This window comes from Artemia franciscana, chromosome 7 (genome assembly GCF_032884065.1).
Source record: "Artemia franciscana chromosome 7, ASM3288406v1, whole genome shotgun sequence".
NCBI classification, from domain to species: domain Eukaryota; kingdom Metazoa; phylum Arthropoda; class Branchiopoda; order Anostraca; family Artemiidae; genus Artemia; species Artemia franciscana.
The window spans coordinates 22,788,340-22,809,428 of record NC_088869.1 but is presented as its reverse complement, the minus strand read 5'-3'; the positions used below and the strand labels follow the sequence as shown (position 1 = coordinate 22,809,428).

Below are 21,089 nucleotides of genomic sequence, written 5' to 3'. Positions count from 1 at the left end.
GGGGCTTAGTTGCCCTTCAATTTTTTGATTGCTTAAAAAGGCAACTAGAACTTCTAATTTTTTAAGAACATTTTCATTAGTAAAAAATATACGTAACTTACGAATTAACTTACGTAGCGAACTTCTATATTAGTATATTTTTATTACGTATATGAGGCGGCTCACCCCCTCGTCAATACCTCGCTCTTTATAATAAAGCTTGAATTTTGTCCCAATTCTTTAAGAATGACCCGTAAATCACAAAAGCCGTAGAATAAATAGTTGAAATTACTAAAAATACTTCATCTTTAAGAGCGAGGTATTACGAGGAGGTGAAACCCTCATATGCGTAATAATTTCTGTTTGTTTTAAGTTTTAATGCTGCTCCTAACTTTCAGTTGAAAAAACTTTTCCTATTTATTTTTTCATTGTTTTTTTTTAAATAATGCTAGAAAATCCTGGCCCCCTTTATTGAAATTCTCTTCCCCCATGACAAATTCATCCACGGAAAGATCCTCCCACGTACCCCCCCTCAAACTAAAAGAATCCTCCTGAAAACGTCTCTACACTTCCCATTAACCATTACTATATGTAAATACTGGTCAAAGTTTGTAACTTGCAGCCCCCCCATGGGGACTGCGGGGGAGTATGTCGTCCCTAAGGACATAGTTATTAGGTTTTTCGACTATGGTGAATAAAATGGCTATACCAGAATTTTGATCCAGTAACTTTGGAGAAAAAATGAGCGTCGGAGGGGGCCTAAATACCCTCCAATTTTTTTGTCACTTAAAAAGGGCACTAGAACTTTTAATTCCCGTTCGAATGAGCCCTCTTGCAACATTCTAGGACCACTGGGTCGATACAATCACCCCTGAAAAAAAATAAATAAAAAAAATAAATAAACAAGCACCCGTGATCGGTCTTCTAGCCAAAAACACTAATATCCACATTTTTGTATATAGGAGCTTGAAACTCCTGCAGTGGGGTTCTCTGATACGCTGACTGCGATGGTGTGATTTTCGTTAAGATTCTCTTTTCTAAAATGAGGCAAATTTTGATAGTTAAGACTAAACTTGATGAAACTTATATATTTAAAATCAGCATTAAAATGCAATTCTTTTGATGTAACTATTGCAACCAAAGATCCGTTTTTTAGAGTTTCTGTTACTATTGAGCCTGGTTGCTCCTTACTACAGTTTGTTACCACGAACTCTTTGATGATTTAAGCTTGTTTAATAGGCTTCAATTTTATTGAAGCTTTATAAACATAAAATTTTATGGTTCCAATTAATTTGGTGATTGCACTGATCTAAATTCATATTCTTCCGCTTCTAGCACGCCACAACGTCGTCAATCGTCATACATAGCGTAAAGGCATCTGGATACCCAGCCTTTTTCCTAACATTGTTAGATGGGACACATAAACATATGTATCATTTACTTTTTTCTTTGTCTCGAAGAGAAAATTTTGAATCTTTATCGATTTTTGTTTTTGATTTGCCATGATTTTAAGAAATACAAACGCAGCATCAACTGCCATCTTGTTGTGATAAGACCGAAAACATCTTCTGTAAACCTTCAAATCTGTATTACTTTAAAAAAATGTCAACAAAAAAATTACAAAGAAAAGTAAAGAGCTACATTACACCTAAGATGAGATGAAATAAAGTCAAATTATGATTCAAATGTAAATGAACATAAATCACTATCAATAAATAGGCAAAACACAAAGCGAACAGATAGTTAAACTTCAAACAAACATAAACTACCAGAAACAGGAGCAGGGTCTCCTATGCATTGTAAGGACCAGAACATCACTTGAGCTTAATTGAAAAATTCCTATTACAAGCTGAGGGTTTTTATTTATCATACCATTAAAAAAATCATCATGTTATCCAAGATTAATGAAAATATCTAATGAATTTCAGATTGACAGTTTAATTCAGAAATTTTGTATTTATTGATATTATAAAAAGGAAAACGTCTAAAACGTATTTTATTTTCTTTAAAGTGCAAATAGCGTTCTGGTCTTTACAAGGCATTTCTGGTAGTTCCTGTTTATTTTAAGTTTAACTTGATCATTTACTTCATTTCTGATCGTTTCGGGTTGTTCATATTTATTGATGGATGGTGATTTATGTTTGATTTACATTTTAATTACTATGGCTTTATTTCCCCCCGTCTTAGGTTTAATGTAGCTCTATACTTTCTATGAAAAACCACTTTTGTGAAACAAGCTTTTTAAAATTAATTTGTGTTCGTTTTCAATTGACACAGTTTTTCTATTGTTTTATGAAAGGAATATCTGCAAGACTTTTTTTTCAGTTTTTCTCTTTATGAATGAAAATATTGGCTCGGAATTAATATATTAAACACAATTTTTGTTTTATAATAGTTGTACTATAAGACTTTGGATGGATGGGCATGTGGAATATTATTTGAATAGATTGAATGAAAATATGCATAATCTTTGGGCATCTATAGGTTTGAAGCCATTCCAACCACACTCGTGTGACAACCCAAATATAGACAAATGTTTATTAGCCATCCTCTAAGCCGTTCCAGAGATGTTACTGATACTCCCTTTTGACAACCTGCATGCACATGTGTTTTGATTTAATTGGACATCCCCCTTAACGTTCCTTGAAAATTTAGCAGCAGTAGTAGCATGCAGATAGTGCCTTTTGGTTGGTTCGAAATTCTACTAAAACTATTCTGAAAGTTTAAACTGAATATACCTTTTTGACAACCTGCATGAACATAGTGTGTTTTGATATGCCAAACAAAATGGTTGTCTCAAAATTTTGATTGGATGTGCAGAAAAATGTGTAGGGGGACTGGTTGCACTGCAATCGCTTTTGACTCTTAAAAAGGGTACTAGAATTTGTAATTCCAAATCGAATCAGCCCCCTCTGAAGTTTCTACGAAAAACCGCTTCCTTACCAGGTGGTTTGGTGAAAAGCTAAAAATAAGTAAATAACTAATACATAGAGCCGACTTGGTTCTTTGGTAAGCAGCGCTGATGATGTCGATGAATGTTGTTACTTTTAGGATAGCATTGCCAAATCCCACATAGCTTTCGCCCAAATACATAGTAATTTCGTTATTTGCAATTTGACAGAACTTCAAGACATATTCGTATGCACGGCATCGAACAAAATCTTACTGTGATAGGACCCGAAATGTCCCGAGCTTTCCATTACCTCAAATCTTTCTTTTGCTAGATAAAGCTCAGACACCTGTAGAATTCTCAAAGAATTTGCTGACACTATAAGGCAAATTTACTGAATAACCAGTCCTTTTGACCTAACAATATTAAGCTTGTTACTAGTGTCCGCCAAAACTGTGTCTGCAGGTAAGCTGCCGATGTTAAGACCGAACGAAGTGAGAAAAAGCTATGCCAGTTTCATTTGGAACTAGTTAGCTTTTAGAACTTCTTGGAGTAGCAAAGGGTTGTGGAAGCATCAAAGAAGGAGGAATTAAAAGAAAGTTTAGAAGAATTCAGCCTCTCCAAACATAGATTGCATTCCATTGTCTTCTCTCGTATTTAAGTAATAGGAGTTTCAGCTTTACCGACTGGTGGAGGATTTTTAGGTTTGTCGGGATATGAATGTTTTTTTTTTGCACACGTGATTTATTTTTACTAATAACTTGAGGTGAGATGACATAAGTCTATATTCAGACAGCGAAAGTTTAATTCTTAGAGGTTTTTCAGAACTGCTGGCCGTTATAACAAGACCTAAGGTTCTATTAACCGTTGCTACTTATTTTCCACTGGTCTTTTGGGTATTAAATTGTCAATCATAGCTCAGTGTCATCACTTTCCAGGTCTAGTAACTGCGCATCTTGGGTAAGAATGTGACAATGACGATATAAGGTGTATCTAAATCCAAATAAAGAACCACATATATGTAACGAATAAACTGAAAGATTAGGGGAATACCCAATAAAGAAAACAGATGAAGGTCAGGCTAAAACTCATTATTTGTTTAAGATATATTTTGCAAACACGGTTATTTGACTCTCAATAACAGGAAGACAAACATTAGTGCATAAACGGAATAATGTTGATCCAAATGTCCAAATGTGGTATCTAGTTGAACTAGGATAGATATCAAATCAGGAAAAAATTTCTAGGAGAGAAGGATTGATATAAATATATATATATATATATATATATATATATATATATATATATATATATATATATATATATATATATATATATATATATATATATATATATATATATATATATATATATATGTATATATATATATATATATATATATATATATATATATATATATATATATATATATATATATATATATATATGTATATATATACAAAGAGAGAGAGAGAGAGAGAGAGAGAGAGAGAGAGAGAGAGAGAGAGAGAGAGAGAGAGAGAGAGAGAGAGAGAGAGAGAGAGAGAGAGAGAGAGAGATTGAATTGCATAACTTTAAGGATGAATTAGGAAGGAAGATCTTTCGTGCAAAAACTATGCCTCATTTAATGTGCACTAAAAAGAATTATAAAATACCCAATCAGGTAATCACAGAATTGAACTCGGAAAATTAAAACTTAAATTGGTCTTTGTCCTTGTTATAAATATCGGTGAGGGCTTTGTACAGAGATGCTTCTTTTCCAGCAAAGCGGTCAGTCCAAGACTTAATTAGCCCAGATGGTGATGCCTCATAATTTCTCAAGATGATATCCTCACCTAAAATATAATTTCATTTGAAACCATTCAGGTTTTCATAGTTGCCACACCTTTAAATAATATTTATGTTGAGCACTCTATGGATCCAAATTTTACTAAAAAAAATTCAAATTTCACTGAAACCTTTGCTTTTTTTCAACTAAGTATAGAAAAATTCCATTGTCGACACTGATTCAAAATATGTATGTTTTATTGAGTTTGAGTTTCATTCAAAAAAGAAATTTGCATGACGAAAATTATGGGGAATCCCCTTTTTAAGCATAATGTATGCATCAGAAATCGGCAGTTATTCACCTTTTTTATTAGTTAAAATAAACAAAGACGGTATGAAAAAAGTTTTTTACAAAATTTTCTTATATCTTTTTATTAGTTAAAATAAACAAAGACAGTATGAAAAAAGTTTTTACAAAATTTTCTAATTCTAAGTCAGTTCAAAAATATATCTAATTAACCTTCTCAGTTCAAATTTTGTTAAATTTTCTTTTACATAAAAAAAAAAATATTTTCTCATAAAGTAGGGATCTTCTTGAAACACCTAAATTTGAAACAAAGAAGCGTTCGGTACAACAATAAACAACTATTAAATAATTATTCCGAATTTGATATGTCAGAAAAACGTCACTTTAAGGTAATGCAAGCACCTAACGAATTGCAAACAAGACCCAATATGCCTCCCAATGAATAGGCTTTATTATTTTTCAAAAGTACCTCGCATTCTTAAGAGAATATAGTAGACAATTCCAATAATTTCTAGCAAGAGAAGAAAATCAATAATCTACCTATCACTTTAAGCTCAAAATCCCATCAAATATCATGTGATTTTAACAATACCTGAAATTTCTGTATTCGCTTGAACAAAAAGCTTTCTTGGAGTTCTTCGAGCCAGTACAATATCTCTCCATTTTGACCAAGGTTCTTTCACTTCTGTATATTTATCAAATAGAGCTTTAGCACCTTTAACGTTGGCAGTCGCTTTGAAAACCTAAAACGGAAAACAACAGGTAAAAATAAGGTTCTTCAAACCTTAATCGAAGAAGGACCAGGGTTGCCACCCAATGAGAAAAATCACTAGATTTAGTGTCTTTTTTATTGATCTAGTGATTTTCTTCAACAATCTAGTGATTTATGTACTATTTTAGAGATATTTTTGTTCAGACAATGTGAAAGTCACTAAAAATAGTGATAAATTACTAGGAATGGAAAACCTGAGTAGGGCTAGGGTAGCAAGATAAATATCTCCATTTTGACGAGGATTCTTTCAGTTCTGTGTATCCATTAAATAGAGCTTTAGCTACTTTTACGTTAGCAGTCGCTTTGAAAACCAAAAAACGGGAAGCTAACAGTTTAGAATAAGGTTTGTTAAACCCTAATCAAAGAAGGACCGCGGTTGCCGCTCGGTGAGGAAAAATCACTAGATCTTAGTGATTTATTGGCTGATTTAGTGATATTTTTGCTTAGACAATATTAAAAATGATTAGAAATAGTTATAGATTACTAGGGGTTGCGACCCCGAGTAGGACTGAGGTAGCAAGATAAATATCTCTCCATTTCGACGAAGTTTCTTTCACTTCTATGTATCTATCAAATAGAGCTTTAGCCACTTCCACGTTAGCAGTAACTTTGAAAACCTAAAACGGGAAGCAAACGGGTTATAATAAGGTTTGTCAAACCCTTATCGAAGACGGACCAGGTTGCTACCCCATTAGAAAAAATCACTAGATTATTTTTTTTAGTGATTTAGTGATTTTCTTCAGTAATCTAGTGATTTATGTGCTGATTTAGTTATATTTTAGTTTAGGCAATATTAAAATCACTAGAAATGGTGATAAATTACTAGGGGCGGCAAACCTGAGTAGTACTGGGATACCAAGATAAATATCTCTCCATTTTGACGCAGATTCTTTCACTTCTCTGTATCTATCAAATAGAGCTTTAGCAGATCCAATAACAGCACTCATTTAAAAAACCTATAATGTATAGTAAGCGTGTCAAAATAAGGTTCTTCAAACCCTAATTGAAGTAAGACTAGGGCAGTCAACATTTTAATTATTACTAGACGTATTTTTCAAACATGAGGCATATAGAAGGATTTAATATTACGATGCATTGTGTGCCAAGAGTAAAAGCGAAGGCAATTAACCTCGACATGAGACGAAACTCTCTCCTTTAATTATTTAGATTTAATTTATTTAATTAATTATTTAGATTGAATTTAATTATTTAGATTTCGCGTGTTGGATCCTCGATGTGTATATTTTATTTTTATTTTTAAGTAGGTGATGTGGAGACAAGTTGTACTAGGGTGAGGATTGGTGAGTAGAATCTAAATATATTTTGAGTGTGAATGTATTTAATAGTTATTTATATTTTGTTTTGTTGTTTTTTTCCCAAATAGTGGGCCATCGAGCCCTTTGGGATATTCTTGTTTATAAATGGATGTATATTGATAATAATAAAAGGAACACTAGAGGAAAATATAATTTTTTATAACAGAGCACACATTGTGGTTGATTACAGCTGAAGTAAGGGACAAAAAAGAATAACTTGGAGGAAGTACATACCCTCCCCTCGCCGCGAAAAGTTGAGCTTTCCAAACTTGGAAATTTTATTTGAGTTGTGTTTTTTTTAAATATTTTAGTTGAGAAGTCCTAAGAAAAGGGATAAAGAGGAATTTACACACCATAAGTATGTTAAAAACTATAAAAAAAAACTCATAAATCTAATGTTGAATTAATGTTGAAAAGGCTTCCATATTAACTTCTGCAACTTTTGGCAGTAGCGGAAACCAAAAAAAAAAAAAAGAAGAAAAATATGAGTGAAAAACCATCAAAATTAAGCTAAGAACATATGTCTACAAAAAGTTTAAGAAGGTGTATCTCCTTTGAAAGCATAGTTGGCTTTGGGAACCAACAATTTCTTATTGTTTAAGTTCTTACGGACAAAAGCGTTGTCAAATTTTACGAGACTACCCCAAATCACCATTAATGAATAAATGAAACACAACACGAACAGAGGCTACAATAGATAACTTAGTCAAAGTCAGAACGAGCAAAAAATAAAACGAGTAGGGCTGACAACGCCCATGTCTTCTCAAGACCAGAACATGAGTTCTTTGCTTAGGCAGCACTAGTGCGCTGACTATGGTAGCCTTTTTCATGTTTTTGTTTTACATCTTTGTGTGTTTTCTTTTCTATTTTCTCCATCATTTTTTATTTTTCTATAGTGGGTATTTTCCAGGGGGAGGGGCTATTTTCCAAGGAGGTAAACGCTGGCCACCGGAGAAGGATCTGTGCGCTTGTGTTAGCCTCAAGTAGTTTTGTGCTATAAGCAGGTGTCTAGTAGTAATCTAGCAATAACTGAATCACAGTTATTTGAATTAATCTTGCTTTTGGTTTTGAAACAAAATATCACTCTGGTAAGTTGCGTTATACATAAATAAGAAGCATATATATCAATAAGTTACTAACTTCTGAAAAAACGAAAAGATATAAGATGTACCATCATTATTTTCTTAAGTCTTAGAATTTCTTTTCCTTCCCCGGTTACTTTACTTACTTGCAGTTTTCTAAGGAAGTCACCAATCACTCGTTTTCCTTCAGTTGATATCTTGGAGCGTTCTAATTTAATCAAAAGATCAGGATTGCCATCCTCTCCTGTTCTTTCTTCAATTCTTAGAAGTCCATCAGCTTCTAGCATTACTTGTAAAATAGCGTATCTAGCCTGAGAGTGAGCCTGAAAAAAGAACATTTCCAATTTTACAAATCAAATTAAGTAGTCAAATGACGAACAAGCCCAAAGAGGTAATTCCAAAGTATTATTTGAATTTCAGACGTTAGGTGAGGCGAGAAAATGCCTAGTCCTGCTGCAAGTACGAGTAGGTAAGTAAGTCAAGGTAAGGTAACTTATAAGTAAGGTAAGGTGGTAAGGTAACTTATAAGTAAGGTAAGGTAAGATAACTTATGCCCAGCACTAACCCTCTTCTCAGTTTTCGCAGACTATTACTTCTTACTTTTTAACCCGTATAGAGGTCTCAATTTTACAGGAAACCGTGAGGAAAATAGTAAAATATCGAGTTTTTTGGGTCTTTCTAAGCCTTTACCATCTCTTACAAACATACTTTAATAAAAAGGAAAAGCTGCAGGGTAAAGATAATATACAAAATCCTAAGAATACCAGATTTTACAAAAAGGACAAGGATACAAAGTCCTTCCCCCTTCCCGAAGACTTGCGTGCCTTTAACAAATAGATTACTTAATTGACTCTATGTACTGCCAATTGAAAACTATAGGTCTCAATTTTCAAAAAGCGGACATACTGGATTCTTTTTCTTTAATTCGCTACTCTTGCTTGATATGTTTGGCAATAGAAAATAAAACCGTTTTTCTGTTTTTCACCTATCTGGTAGCATTATTAGCAGCACTGGTGGATCCAGTGAAGATTTAAAACACAGGGTGTTTTTCTACAGATGAAAAAAAAACTGGAATGATAGAAAGTTAAGTCTTTGGACTAATACTAGAATACTATAGCTTCCTCAACCTTCGGAAAGTAAAGGAAGATACTCTAGGTATTTCACAGAGATATTGTTTAAAGATAAGTTTAGTTACTCGATTCCATGACTGTACATCAATAAATAGACTGAAAGAAAAAAATAGCTTGACTCCATTTTCTACGCCTTAGGCGGCTTGGTTTTGTGATGGGTTATCAGTAGCAGTAGCAACAGTAGAAGTTTGCATATTCTCTGAGAAGTTTCGATTATATTATTTCCCTTACTATATCTTTATCATTTTCACTATTTGTTATTTTTACTTTTATATTATTTCTAGAAGAAATTCGGATCACTTTGAATCAACTGTAGACAGTGCTTGAAATGAGTCTTTCGTTCACATGTTGAAAATTTGCTTTGGACAACTATGTTTACATGAACTCGTGTAAAATCCCGATTATACATGTTTGTAAGGAAAGTGTGTCATAAAGGTTGTTTTAAGTGACAAGGAAAGTTAAACACAAACTGTAAAAACGGCGACTTTTATTATTCAATATCTTAGATAAAACTATCAGATCAGAAATATGCCTTTTTGATTCGGGTTTACTTTAGCAAGAGAGAAAATAATATAACATACGGGGGTCTCACCTCCCTACTTCAGAATAAGAGGATAGCTTTGAAACTTCAAATGGGGACTACCATAACCCCCTCTCCTCCGTTTTAAAAGTTATATGAGCAATTTTTAGCTCTAACAAGATTCCTGCTGAAATTACGAAAGCTAGGTTATATTTTAAAATACTTAGAGTAGGTGCTAGAAAGGGTTCACATTAAATACATTTTATAGGTTAACGACAAAACAAACAATATTGCAAATTAATAGAAGTACATATTTTTCAAGGTCAATTTCTTTTCTCTCTTTCAATTTCTTTTTTTCTTGACACTTTCAATCTCTTTCTTCTCCAAGCAAATACCAATGATAGACGTTGACATCACCCAATTATGCAATGTCTACGTTTTGAGAGCTTACCAAACAAATAATTCGGTCTGCTCGTTTTTTTTTCAACAGGTAGAAATGTTGTCTTTTGTGCGAGAATCTGGCCCCCAACGGCAGACTATGACAAAATTGAGCGTAAGAAAAAGGACAAAAAAGATAAAAAAAAACAACAAAAACCAGATAATAACACTGACTTTGACTTGTTGCAGTTGGTACCTCAAGAGAGGAGACGCTATATGGTTAAAGACTCTTCCAAAGATTAATTTTTTTTAGGATTTTACCTGAAGCCAAGCATTCGTAGCCGGTGCGTACATTTCCAAGGCTTTGGCAACTCCAGCAAAGACCATACTCAACCAATTCGTATATATAACGTCCTCTGCTTCATCACCTTCATGACCAAATATCCTTTAAAATATAAAATATACTAAGTTTAACTGTCAATTTCTTTCTGAACATTGACGACTCACAACATCAACAGGAAGTTTTAAGAGTCGGTCTTTGCTTTGAGAGTTCGTCTCAATCAGTCTTGTTTGAGAGTTCATACAGTAAACACCTCTATTGGATACAATCTAATTACACAATAAGACTCAATTGTGATTCCCTATGGACTTCTCTTAATTAACCTTGAACTGGAAATTACTTGAAATTGGATTATTTAGTTATTTGATTTCCCAATGGACTTTTATTGAAAATATTTCCAGAATCAGAACTTGAATTATTTGACAGCTAATTATTATTGATTTTGGACTTATTAGTTAGTTGTATTACCAGTAAAATTGTACTTTGAATACGAAACGAACCAGAGCTACTTATATCTGCCTTGGATGTGAGAGACCGTGTGGGAAAGGTGTGACGATTCAGTGCTCAAAGTGCCTTTTATGGTTTCATCCCCATGTGCTGGAATCACACCAGTATTACGGGAAGAAAACCACAACTGGAAATGCAGCTCATATGTTATGGCAGTTGTAACTGAGCACCCTGTTGCTGATACTCCTACATACTCTGTTTTTAACCTCGACAATATGTTTTCCCCACCTTTGGATAACTCACCCCCTCAAAATTGTCCCAGTAGTTGTAAATGTTGCCTTTCAAAAGACAATTTGATCCTACAACTTGAAAAAAGATCCACACATGGAAATATAGCTTGAATTTCAAGCCCGATCCCTGTCGATGAATCAGACCGAAATCGACAATCTGAATTTACAGCTATTCGAAAACAGTTGTGACGATGTCGTGAAAATTGCTGAAGGACAAAGAATTACCGGAAGAGGTGAAACTAAGAAAAAGAGTGTCTTTTTTATATCGACTGGTGCATGCTACAAAAAAGAAAATTGTAATTTTCTACACATATGCCGAAAATATAAACTAAAAAAGTGCAAAGCAATTACTTGCATTTTCGACCATGTCGATCTTTTCCCTATGTTGGCTTGTGCCAACAAGTTGTTCAGTCTTACTCATAGTGATTTAAAATGCCGCATTAACCGTTCAGTGCCTTTTAAGTATTATGACCGTTTGGCTCGTTTTAACCGTGATCCAGTATTTGATTATAAATGCCAAGCCATACTCAGGTTGTTTATGGGGGCAATGCTTCAAGCAATAATCCTAGACTTGAGCCGGTACCAAAAAACTTGTTGAGGCGAGGGGGCCAAGAGCTGAGTCAAAGAAACCCGCTTTTTCGGTTCCTTCTCTCAATCGCGCCCACGACAACCTTTTTCAATACCGACATCGCGTTAGTAGATCCTTTCTTCGCAGTCACCGCGGGTCAGTCGGGCTCAGCATATCTCTCCAGTTCCCCTTGGTACTTCCCCCTTCCTACTTCCCCACCGACCCTCCGCCAATCCCCAGATTTATCCTTCCAAAAATATCAGCCTCCCACATTTCGACTATAAGCCACGCCATCCCACTTAGTAACAGGTTTTCGCTATTAGAAGAAATTGATCTTGTAGAATCGTTTGAACACTAGGAAACTTTTACCCCAGGCTCTCTCAATTTACCCCTAACTTTTAAAACTGAACCTCTTCCTCTCCCACTTCAAAACCAGTTTAGTAGTCACCCTACTACTAGAAAAATTGATCTTGAGTCCACCAATAGCACCTCCATCCCTGCAAAATATGATAAACCCCGGCCACCCCCAGAAAGTGTTCATAGAGCTCCTCACCCTCATAGCCCTTTTGCAAATCGTTTGCCAGATAAAACGGGTGTTTCTAGTACTCATAATAGTAAACATAAGAATAATAAACTACGTTACCATTTCCCTAGGTTTTATTAAGTAATGCAGAAAGCCTTAATTTTGAAAAACTTATTGGAGCTTGAAATTACGGCCAACAAGCTAGCATTAGATTTAGATAGCATAACCAAGGCTCAGTCCCAAAACTCGGATACTCTGAAGATGGCTCATTTTAATGAGTTTATTAAACTCCACCCACATGATCATTACCTTGGTAAAAAGGGTGGAGGGGTAATGATTTTTTGTCGTGATAATTTGTCCCCAAGGGAAGTTAATGTTCCAGGAATTAATGAATATGATGAAATAACGTGGATTAAAGTTAAAACGAAAGTTCTTCCACACCCATTAACTAATATTATTGTTGGTTGTTTTTATTATTCATCCAGCCCAAAATAGGAACAGCGTAAAGATTTCTTGGAAAACTCCATGCATCGCTAGAATACCTCCAGTCTGAAAATCCAAACACTGGGATCCTACTTACCGGTGACGGAAATGAAATAAATACAAGTCATCTTTGCCAGGAAGCTAATTTAAAACAAATTGTTAATATCCCAAGCACAAAAGGTGGTATTTCTCTCGACATTATTTGTAAAAACATGCATTAATTCTATCAAAGACCCAATTCCCTCCTCCCACTTGGTGGCAGTTGCCATCTTACGCTTTCACTAAATCCGATACAGGATTATTTCCACAAGCATAAATTTGATGTATTTAAGTATCAACCAATTGCTGGTAGTGGTCTACTCAATTTTGGTACATGGCTTTCAGAAGAGCAATGGGAAGATTTATTTGCTACCAACGATTTGAATAAGAAAACCAAACTTTTCCAAGAAAAACTAATCAATAATTATTTAATTCATTTTCTAGAGGTCAAAAAGAAAAATGTTCTAATGATAAGCCGTATATAAATGATGAAATAAAAAATTTAATCCGTCAAATATTAAAACTGGTCCGCTAAAGAAAAACTGAAGAAGCTAACCTACAAAGAAAATCTATAAAGAAGCAGATTCGGAAAGCTTCAGCCCAGTATTACCGTAATAAAGTAAGTGAACTCTTTAAAGCACGGTCGAAGCAGTGGTATAATACAGTAAAGAAAATTAGTGGTAAAATAGTCAAAAATGTTGATTTTAATTTTGATCTTTTCCCTGAAACTACAGCTAACTCATTAAATAAACACCTTGCTGCTATTGCACAATCCTTCCAGCTCTCTCACGTCATATTCCCCCAGCACCAGACCAGAATATCCCTGTAGTACAACCTCTTGATGTCGAGGCGAAAATACGTAAACTAAAAACAACTTCAATATGCCCCCTTGACATTCCAATTGATTTAGAAAAGGTATTCCCTGATAAGTTATCAAAACCTTTATCAAATATTTTTAATGCAATTACTAGAAGTGTTTCATTCCCTAAGTGATAGAAAAAAAGATACATTACACGCATACAGAAGAAAGGTGTTAGATTAGATTTTTATGGAGTTCGACCAATTATCTTAACACCAGTATTCTCTAAACTGTATGTACTCTCTAAACAGTATTCTCTAAACTGTATGAGAGTTTCGCAGCAAATTGGCTTAAAAACACGATCCTTGTACTTATTGATGAATAACAATTCGGAAACATGAAAGGTTTATCAACAACACATTACCTGGTCAGTCTCCTCGATACTGTATATAAATTACTTGACGAGCCAGACACCTGGCTCAATCTCCTTTTAATTGACCTCCAAAAGGCTTTTGATCTAGTTAGTCATAGTGTTTTAGTTGAAAAGTTGCTGAATGAATTTAATGTCCCCCATTTTCTAGTCAGTATTATTGCATCTTTTCTGTCAAATAGGAGTCAAGTTGTTAAGTATAAAAATATTTATTCTGATTCACTCTCTATTTCTAGCGGAGTTCAGCAGGGCACGCTTATAGGTTCTTTGCTATTTTTGGTAATGATTAACAGTCTTACTAATGAATCAGCCAATCGATGGAAATTTGTGGATGACATGTCATTGCTCAAAAAGTGCAGAAAAAATACTAAGAGCAGTGCAATGGAAATTCTTGAAGACGTTGCAAGTGAAGCAGCCCAGTCAAAAATGAAAGTGAACTCCCGTAAATCTCATATTATGACCTTTAGTTTTCTTAAATCAAAGCCATCATTTATAGCCCCAATACCTACTGAAATAATTAGAACAAAAACTAATCTCTTAGGGGTCACACTGACTAGCGATTTGAAATGGGATGCCCACATTTGCTCTATTGTTAAACAGGCTAATACGTCTCTGTCTCTCCTTAAGCTATTTACTAACTTTTCGCACCCAAAAGCACATATCCTCCGCCTTTATTCATCTTATATCCGTCCACAGCTTGAGTATGCTTGCCCGGTGTGGCATAATGGTCTTACAGTGGATTAGTCCGATAGATTAAAAATTATCCAAAAGAGAGCCATGAGAATTATTTACGGTCAGGACAAGTGCCTTACATTCTCCTCCTCAAGGAATTCCACCTCTCTACCTTGGCAGCCCGACGTGATACTCTGTACCAATTTCAGAAATAATCTGCGTTGTAACCCACGCTTTCAATGTATACTCCCAGCCCATTATTGCCCTCCAAAGCCCCGTTTATTTTGAACAAAATCACAAAAAATTCCAGTTTTAAATCCTATTAATGTGAGAACTGAGCTTTACAGAAAGAGCTTTGTGCCAGCGTTTGTTGAAATCATAAACAAATGAAATTTGTAATGCATCATGTCAATGTGTTATTTATATTATTAATGTGCTAGTTTTGTTGTTTCATTTTTATCTGACAGGTCAGTTGGATTCATCGGTGTATGTTTTTTATAATCTACTTATGTTTTTACTTATGCCCCCATTTTTTTTTTTCATTTTATTCATTGCACTCACTGTATTTGACAAGCCAGTTTGATTGACAGGCCATCGCTGTAGGCAATGCTTTAATATTTCACTTTTGTGCTTATGTAGGCTAGCTGACTAAAGGCAACAAGTTCGGCAGTTTTATTTTGTGAGAGTTTTCTTGATAATAAAGTACTTCTATTCTAAGAATTCTTAAGTGGCTATTTAAACTGATGCATCCTTCACATGTAGGGTAGATAGCCTGATTAAAGACGGCATTAATTAAAAGATTTGAAAAGTACAAGGCACCACAAAAAAAAAATGACTAACTAATTGGCTGAAATAATTATTTATGAAATATAAAACGTATATGAAATATGGCTGAATAAAAAGCTGAAACGATAATTGACGAATAATTTGCTCATTATCAAAAGCTGTAGCACAAGCACAACTATATAAGCTGTTAATTAATAAAAGGAAAAAAAAAAGATATAGATAAAAACGGTAGCCAACGAAAAAATCGTAGCTTACCGAAATCAACAAAACAGTTCAGTTTAAATAGTTTATAAAAAATAAAACAGTTTCTTATTTACAATTCGATTTAGACTTGGGCAAAGACAAGACAAAGCATTTACCGTGGTTGCAGCATCATATACAACCTATTTAAGAACCTTTTGCTCCGATCAGCACTTTATTACGAGCATAGCCTTAAGAAATTGATAACCACATTTTTTTCGATTATTGACTTCAAGGTAATGCACATATTTTGAGAAAAAAAAGTTTTTACACGGTAGATAGGGATACCTTGCTCATTCCGCTTTACTTTTTGATTCAAATAAAAACTAATAAACTACTTCTGGCATTTCTTTCAAAACTTAACGAATTTTCAATTTAAAATGATTACAGCCATACCGCCCGTTATGGAATTACTTCTCAATTCCAACAGGACGTGATAAACTGCACAAAATTTGGTTATCTACACTTCACCATTTTTCAGGTAATCATTCATAGGTTTAAGCTCTTGCCGAAACTGCGAGGTGGCTATAAAACAGAAAATCATACTGGATTGATGATGGCGTTCCTTTTGTTTCACTTACCTTAGTACATCCTTGTCAAGGGATAGATAAAGACCAACACATTCGGCGCGACATTCTTCATAGGCAGACCCAATAGTTGTAAAAACAGAGTCGTATGTTTCCCCCTCTTCGTAATATTTCAGCTAAAAAAGAAAGCAAGTTTAGAAAGAGTAGCTCCCTGAAAAACACAAAAATACAAAATAAACATATATACAGAACTAGCTGTTGGGGTGGCGCCGCTTCGCGCCACCCCAACACCTAGTTGGTGGGGCGCTACGCGCCCCCCCCCCCCAAGCCCCCCTGCGCGCGTAAGTCGTTACGCGCCATATTAGTTACGCGCCATTGTAGTTGTGTCCCTTTGTTCCACCTGTGAATAGAGATATATAAAAAATATATATATGTTTTTAACTACGTAAAACATGCGAATATACAACATTCTTCGCTGTCCCATTGTCTGTGCATATAAATAGATTGTCAGGTTTACTGACTCTTGAACATGCAACATATAATTGTCCATGGGAAAAACAATCCGTATTCAGATCTATGTCTCATTATTCTAATGATGTGTCCCTGTGTCCCGGTCGTCATTTATATTCCCTGTGTCCTGGTCGTCATTTGTGTCCCGGTGTCCCAGTTTGTAATTTCTCTTTGAGTGTCCCGGTCGTCATTTATATTCCCTGTGTCCCGGTCGTCATTTGTGTCCCGGTGTCCCGGTCTGTAATTTCTATTCGAACAATCCCTGTGTCCCGGTCGTCATTTATATATCCCGCCTGTGTCCCCGGCGTCCCCATTGTAGTTGTGTCCCTGTGTCCCGGTCGTCATTTATATTCCCTGTGTCCCGGTCATGATTTGTGTCCGGGTGTTCCAGTGTGTAATTACTCTTTGAGGTTCCCGGTCGTCATTTATATTCCCTGTGTCCCGGTCGTCATTTGTGTCCCGGTATGTAATTTCATCAGTTGACAAACATGACGTCAGTCGACAAACAACTTCATGACGCATAAAGCTCAATCCTTATAATGACATCAGTCGACAAACATGACGTCAGTCGACACACAAACATGACGTCACTCGACACACACAGACAACTTATTTATATTATATCTATAAAAATAAGTTGTCTGTGGATGGATGGATGGATGTGTCAGGTGACGTCACCTGAAAAAACTGGATTAGGTGACGTCAAAACTGAAAAAACTAAAAAAAGGCAAAAACTACAAAAAAAACTAAAAACTAATAAAAAAAATAAAAAAGCTAAAAAACTAAAAAAACTATAAAGGTAAAAACCAATAAAAAACTAAAAAAAAAACTGAAAAAACTAAAAAAAGGCAAAAACTACAAAAAAAAAACTAAAAACTAATAAAAAAAGTAAAAAAGCTAAAAAACTAAAAAAACTAAAAAAACTAAAAAAATGTAAAAAACTAAAAAAAATAAAAAATAAAAAAAAACTAAAAAAAAGGAAAAAACTGAAAAATAAGCTAAAATAAAGGTAAAAACCAATAAAAAACTAAAAAAAAAAGGAAAAAACTAATAAATGACGACACTCAAAGAGAAAGCGACCAGGACAAAAAACTAAAAAAAAAGGCAAAAACTACAAAAAAACTAAAAACTAATAAAAAAAATAAAAAAGCTAAAAAACTAAAAAAACTAAAAAAAGGTAAAAAACTAAAAAAACTAAAAACTAAAAAAAAACTAAAAAAGGTAAAAACTAAAAGAACTAAAAAAAAAAAAAATAAATGACGACACTCAAAGAGAAAGCGACCAGGACAAAAGGAATGTTCGATTAGCAATCAACAAAGCACCGGGACACAGGGAGTATAAATGACGACCAGGAAACAAGTAAAAAAAAAAATTAACAAAACTAAAAAGAAGGTAAAAACTACAAAAAAACTAAAAAGAAAAAAAAAACTAAAAACTAATAAAAAAACTAAAAAATCTAAAAATCTAAATAAACTAAAAAAGAAAAAAAAAGGAAAAAAATAAAGGAGAAAAACAAAACTAAAAAACGAATGTATATACAGACCGGTACACCGGGATACAAATGACGACCGGGACACAGGGAATATAAATAACGACCGGGACACAGGGACACAACTACAACGGGGACACCGGGGGAAACAGGGGGATATAAATGACGACCGGGACAAAAAAACTAAAAAGAAATAAAAACTAAAAACTAATAAAAAAAACTAAAAAATCTAAAAATCTAAATAAGCTAAAAAAGAAAAAAAAAGGAAAATCTATATATATAAAAATAAGTTGTCTGTGGATGGATGGATGGATGTGTCAGGTGACGTCACCTGAAAAAACTGGATTAGGTGACGTCAAAACTGAAAAAACTAAAAAAAGGCAAAAACTACAAAAAAAACTAAAAACTAATAAAAAAAAAAAAAAGCTAAAAAACTAAAAAAACTATAAAGGTAAAAACCAATAAAAAACTAAAAAAAAAACTGAAAAAACTAAAAAAAGGCAAAAACTACAAAAAAAAACTAAAAACTAATAAAAAAAGTAAAAAAGCTAAAAAACTAAAAAAACTAAAAAAACTAAAAAAATGTAAAAAACTAAAAAAAATAAAAAATAAAAAAAAACTAAAAAAAAGGAAAAAACTGAAAAATAAGCTAAAATAAAGGTAAAAACCAATAAAAAACTAAAAAAAAAAGGAAAAAACTAATAAATGACGACACTCAAAGAGAAAGCGACCAGGACAAAAAACTAAAAAAAAAGGCAAAAACTACAAAAAAACTAAAAACTAATAAAAAAAATAAAAAAGCTAAAAAACTAAAAAAACTAAAAAAAGGTAAAAAACTAAAAAAACTAAAAACTAAAAAAAAACTAAAAAAGGTAAAAACTAAAAGAACTAAAAAAGAAAAAAATAAATGACGACACTCAAAGAGAAAGCGACCAGGACAAAAGGAATGTTCGATTAGCAATCAACAAAGCACCGGGACACAAGGAGTATAAATGACGACCAGGACACAAGTAAAAAAAAAAAATTAACAAAACTAAAAAGAAGGTAAAAACTACAAAAAAACTAAAAAGAAAAAAAAAACTAAAAACTAATAAAAAAACTAAAAAATCTAAAAATCTAAATAAACTAAAAAAGAAAAAAAAGGAAAAAAATAAAGGAGAAAAACAAAACTAAAAAACGAATGTATATACAGACCGGTACACCGGGATACAAATGACGACCGGGACACAGGGAATATAAATAACGACCGGGACACAGGGACACAACTACAACGGGGACACCGGGGGAAACAGGGGGATATAAATGACGACCGGGACAAAAAAACTAAAAAGAAATAAAAACTAAAAACTAATAAAAAAAACTAAAAAATCTAAAAATCTAAATAAGCTAAAAAAGAAAAAAAAAGGAAAAAAATAAAGGAGAAAAACAAAACTAAAAAACGAATGTATATACAGACCGGGACACCGGGATACAAATGATGACCGGGACCCGGGACACAGGGAATATAAATGACGACCGGGACACAGGGACACAACTACAACGGGGACACCGGGGGAAACAGGGGGATGACCTGACAATCTATTTATATGCAAAGACAATGGGACAGCAAAGAATGTTGTATATTCGCAAGTTTTACGTAGTTAAAACCATATATATATATATATCTATATTCACAGGTGGGACATAGGGACACAACTACAATGGCGCGTAACTATTATGGCGCGTAACGACTTACGCGCGCGGGGGGGCTTGGGGGGGCGCGAAGCGCCCCCACCAACTAGGTGTTGGGGTGGCGCGAAGCGCCACCCCAACAGCTAGTCTATATATATAAAAATAAGTTGTCTGTCTGTGGATGTGTGGATGGGTCAGGTGACGTCACCTGAAAAAACTGGATCAGGTGACGTCAAAACTGAAAAAACTAAAAAAAGGCAAAAACTACAAAAAAAACTAAAAACTAATAAAAAAAAATAAAAAAGCTAAAAAACTAAAAAAACTATAAAGGTAAAAACCAATAAAAAACTAAAAAAAAAACTGAAAAAACTAAAAAAAGGCAAAAACTACAAAAAAAACTAAAAACTAATAAAAAAAGTAAAAAAGCTAAAAAACTAAAAAAACTAAAAAAACTAAAAAAAGGTAAAAAACTAAAAAAAAAATAAAAAATAAAAAAAAAACTAAAAAAAAGGAAAAAACTGAAAAATAAGCTAAAATAAAGGTAAAAACCAATAAAAAACTAAAAAGAAAAAAAGGAAAAAACTAATAAATGACGACACTCAAAGAGAAAGCGACCAGGACAAAAGGAATGTTCGATTAGCAATCAACAAAGCACCGGGACACAGGGAGTATAAATGACGACCAGGACATAAGTAAAAAAAAAAAACTATCTATATATATAAAAATAAGTTGTCAAACTAAAAAAAGGCAAAAACTACAAAAAAAAAACTAAAAACTAATAAAAAAGCTAAAAAACTAAAAAAACTAAAAAAAAGGCAAAAACTACAAAAAAAACTAAAAACTAATAAAAAAAATAAAAAAGCTAAAAAACTAAAAAAACTAAAAAAAGGTAAAAAACTAAAAAAACTAAAAACTAAAAAAAAACTAAAAAAAAGGAAAAAACTGAAAAATAAGCTAAAATAAAGGTAAAAACCAATAAAAAACTAAAAAAAAACTGAAAAAACTAAAAAAAGGCAAAAACTACAAAAAAACTAAAAACTAATAAAAAAAGTAAAAAAGCTAAAAAACTAAAAAAACTAAAAAAACTAAAAAAACTAAAAAAACTAAAAAAAGGTAAAAAACTAAAAAAAAATA

The 21,089-nt window shown here is 33.4% G+C and overlaps 2 protein-coding genes across 6 annotated transcripts in view; one reads left to right on the top strand and one right to left on the bottom strand.

Moving 5' to 3' along the window:
* Positions 1-4,469: 4,469 nt before the first annotated feature.
* Positions 4,470-21,089, bottom strand: part of LOC136029002 (dipeptidyl peptidase 3-like) — a 72,232-nt gene continuing 55,612 nt past the window's right edge. For all 5 annotated transcript variants that reach the window (XM_065707008.1, XM_065707007.1, XM_065707005.1 and 2 more), the window contains exons 11-15: positions 16,340-16,461; positions 10,463-10,586; positions 8,260-8,436; positions 5,536-5,686; positions 4,470-4,704 (exon numbers count right to left, since the gene is read on the bottom strand). In XM_065707008.1, coding sequence (XP_065563080.1) covers positions 4,559-4,704; positions 5,536-5,686; positions 8,260-8,436; positions 10,463-10,586; positions 16,340-16,461 — 720 coding nt within the window. In that variant the 3' untranslated portion in view covers positions 4,470-4,558. The remainder of the gene's footprint in view (positions 4,705-5,535; positions 5,687-8,259; positions 8,437-10,462; positions 10,587-16,339; positions 16,462-21,089) is intronic.
* LOC136029005 (uncharacterized) lies at positions 8,436-15,736 on the top strand. Its single transcript, XM_065707010.1, has 2 exons — positions 8,436-8,582; positions 14,297-15,736. The coding sequence occupies exons 1-2, from the start codon at positions 8,554-8,556 to the stop codon at positions 14,802-14,804; spliced, it is 537 nt and encodes a 178-aa protein (XP_065563082.1). The 5' UTR covers positions 8,436-8,553; the 3' UTR covers positions 14,805-15,736.

Bases quoted from the DNA above. Each gene is read 5' to 3' on its own strand.
- LOC136029005 (XM_065707010.1), top strand. From the start codon at position 8,554: ATGCCTAGTCCTGCTGCAAGTACGAGTAG. The intron at 8,583-14,296 runs GTAAGTAAGTCA...CTCTATTTCTAG, and splicing joins CCTGCTGCAAGTACGAGTAG to CGGAGTTCAGCAGGGCACGC.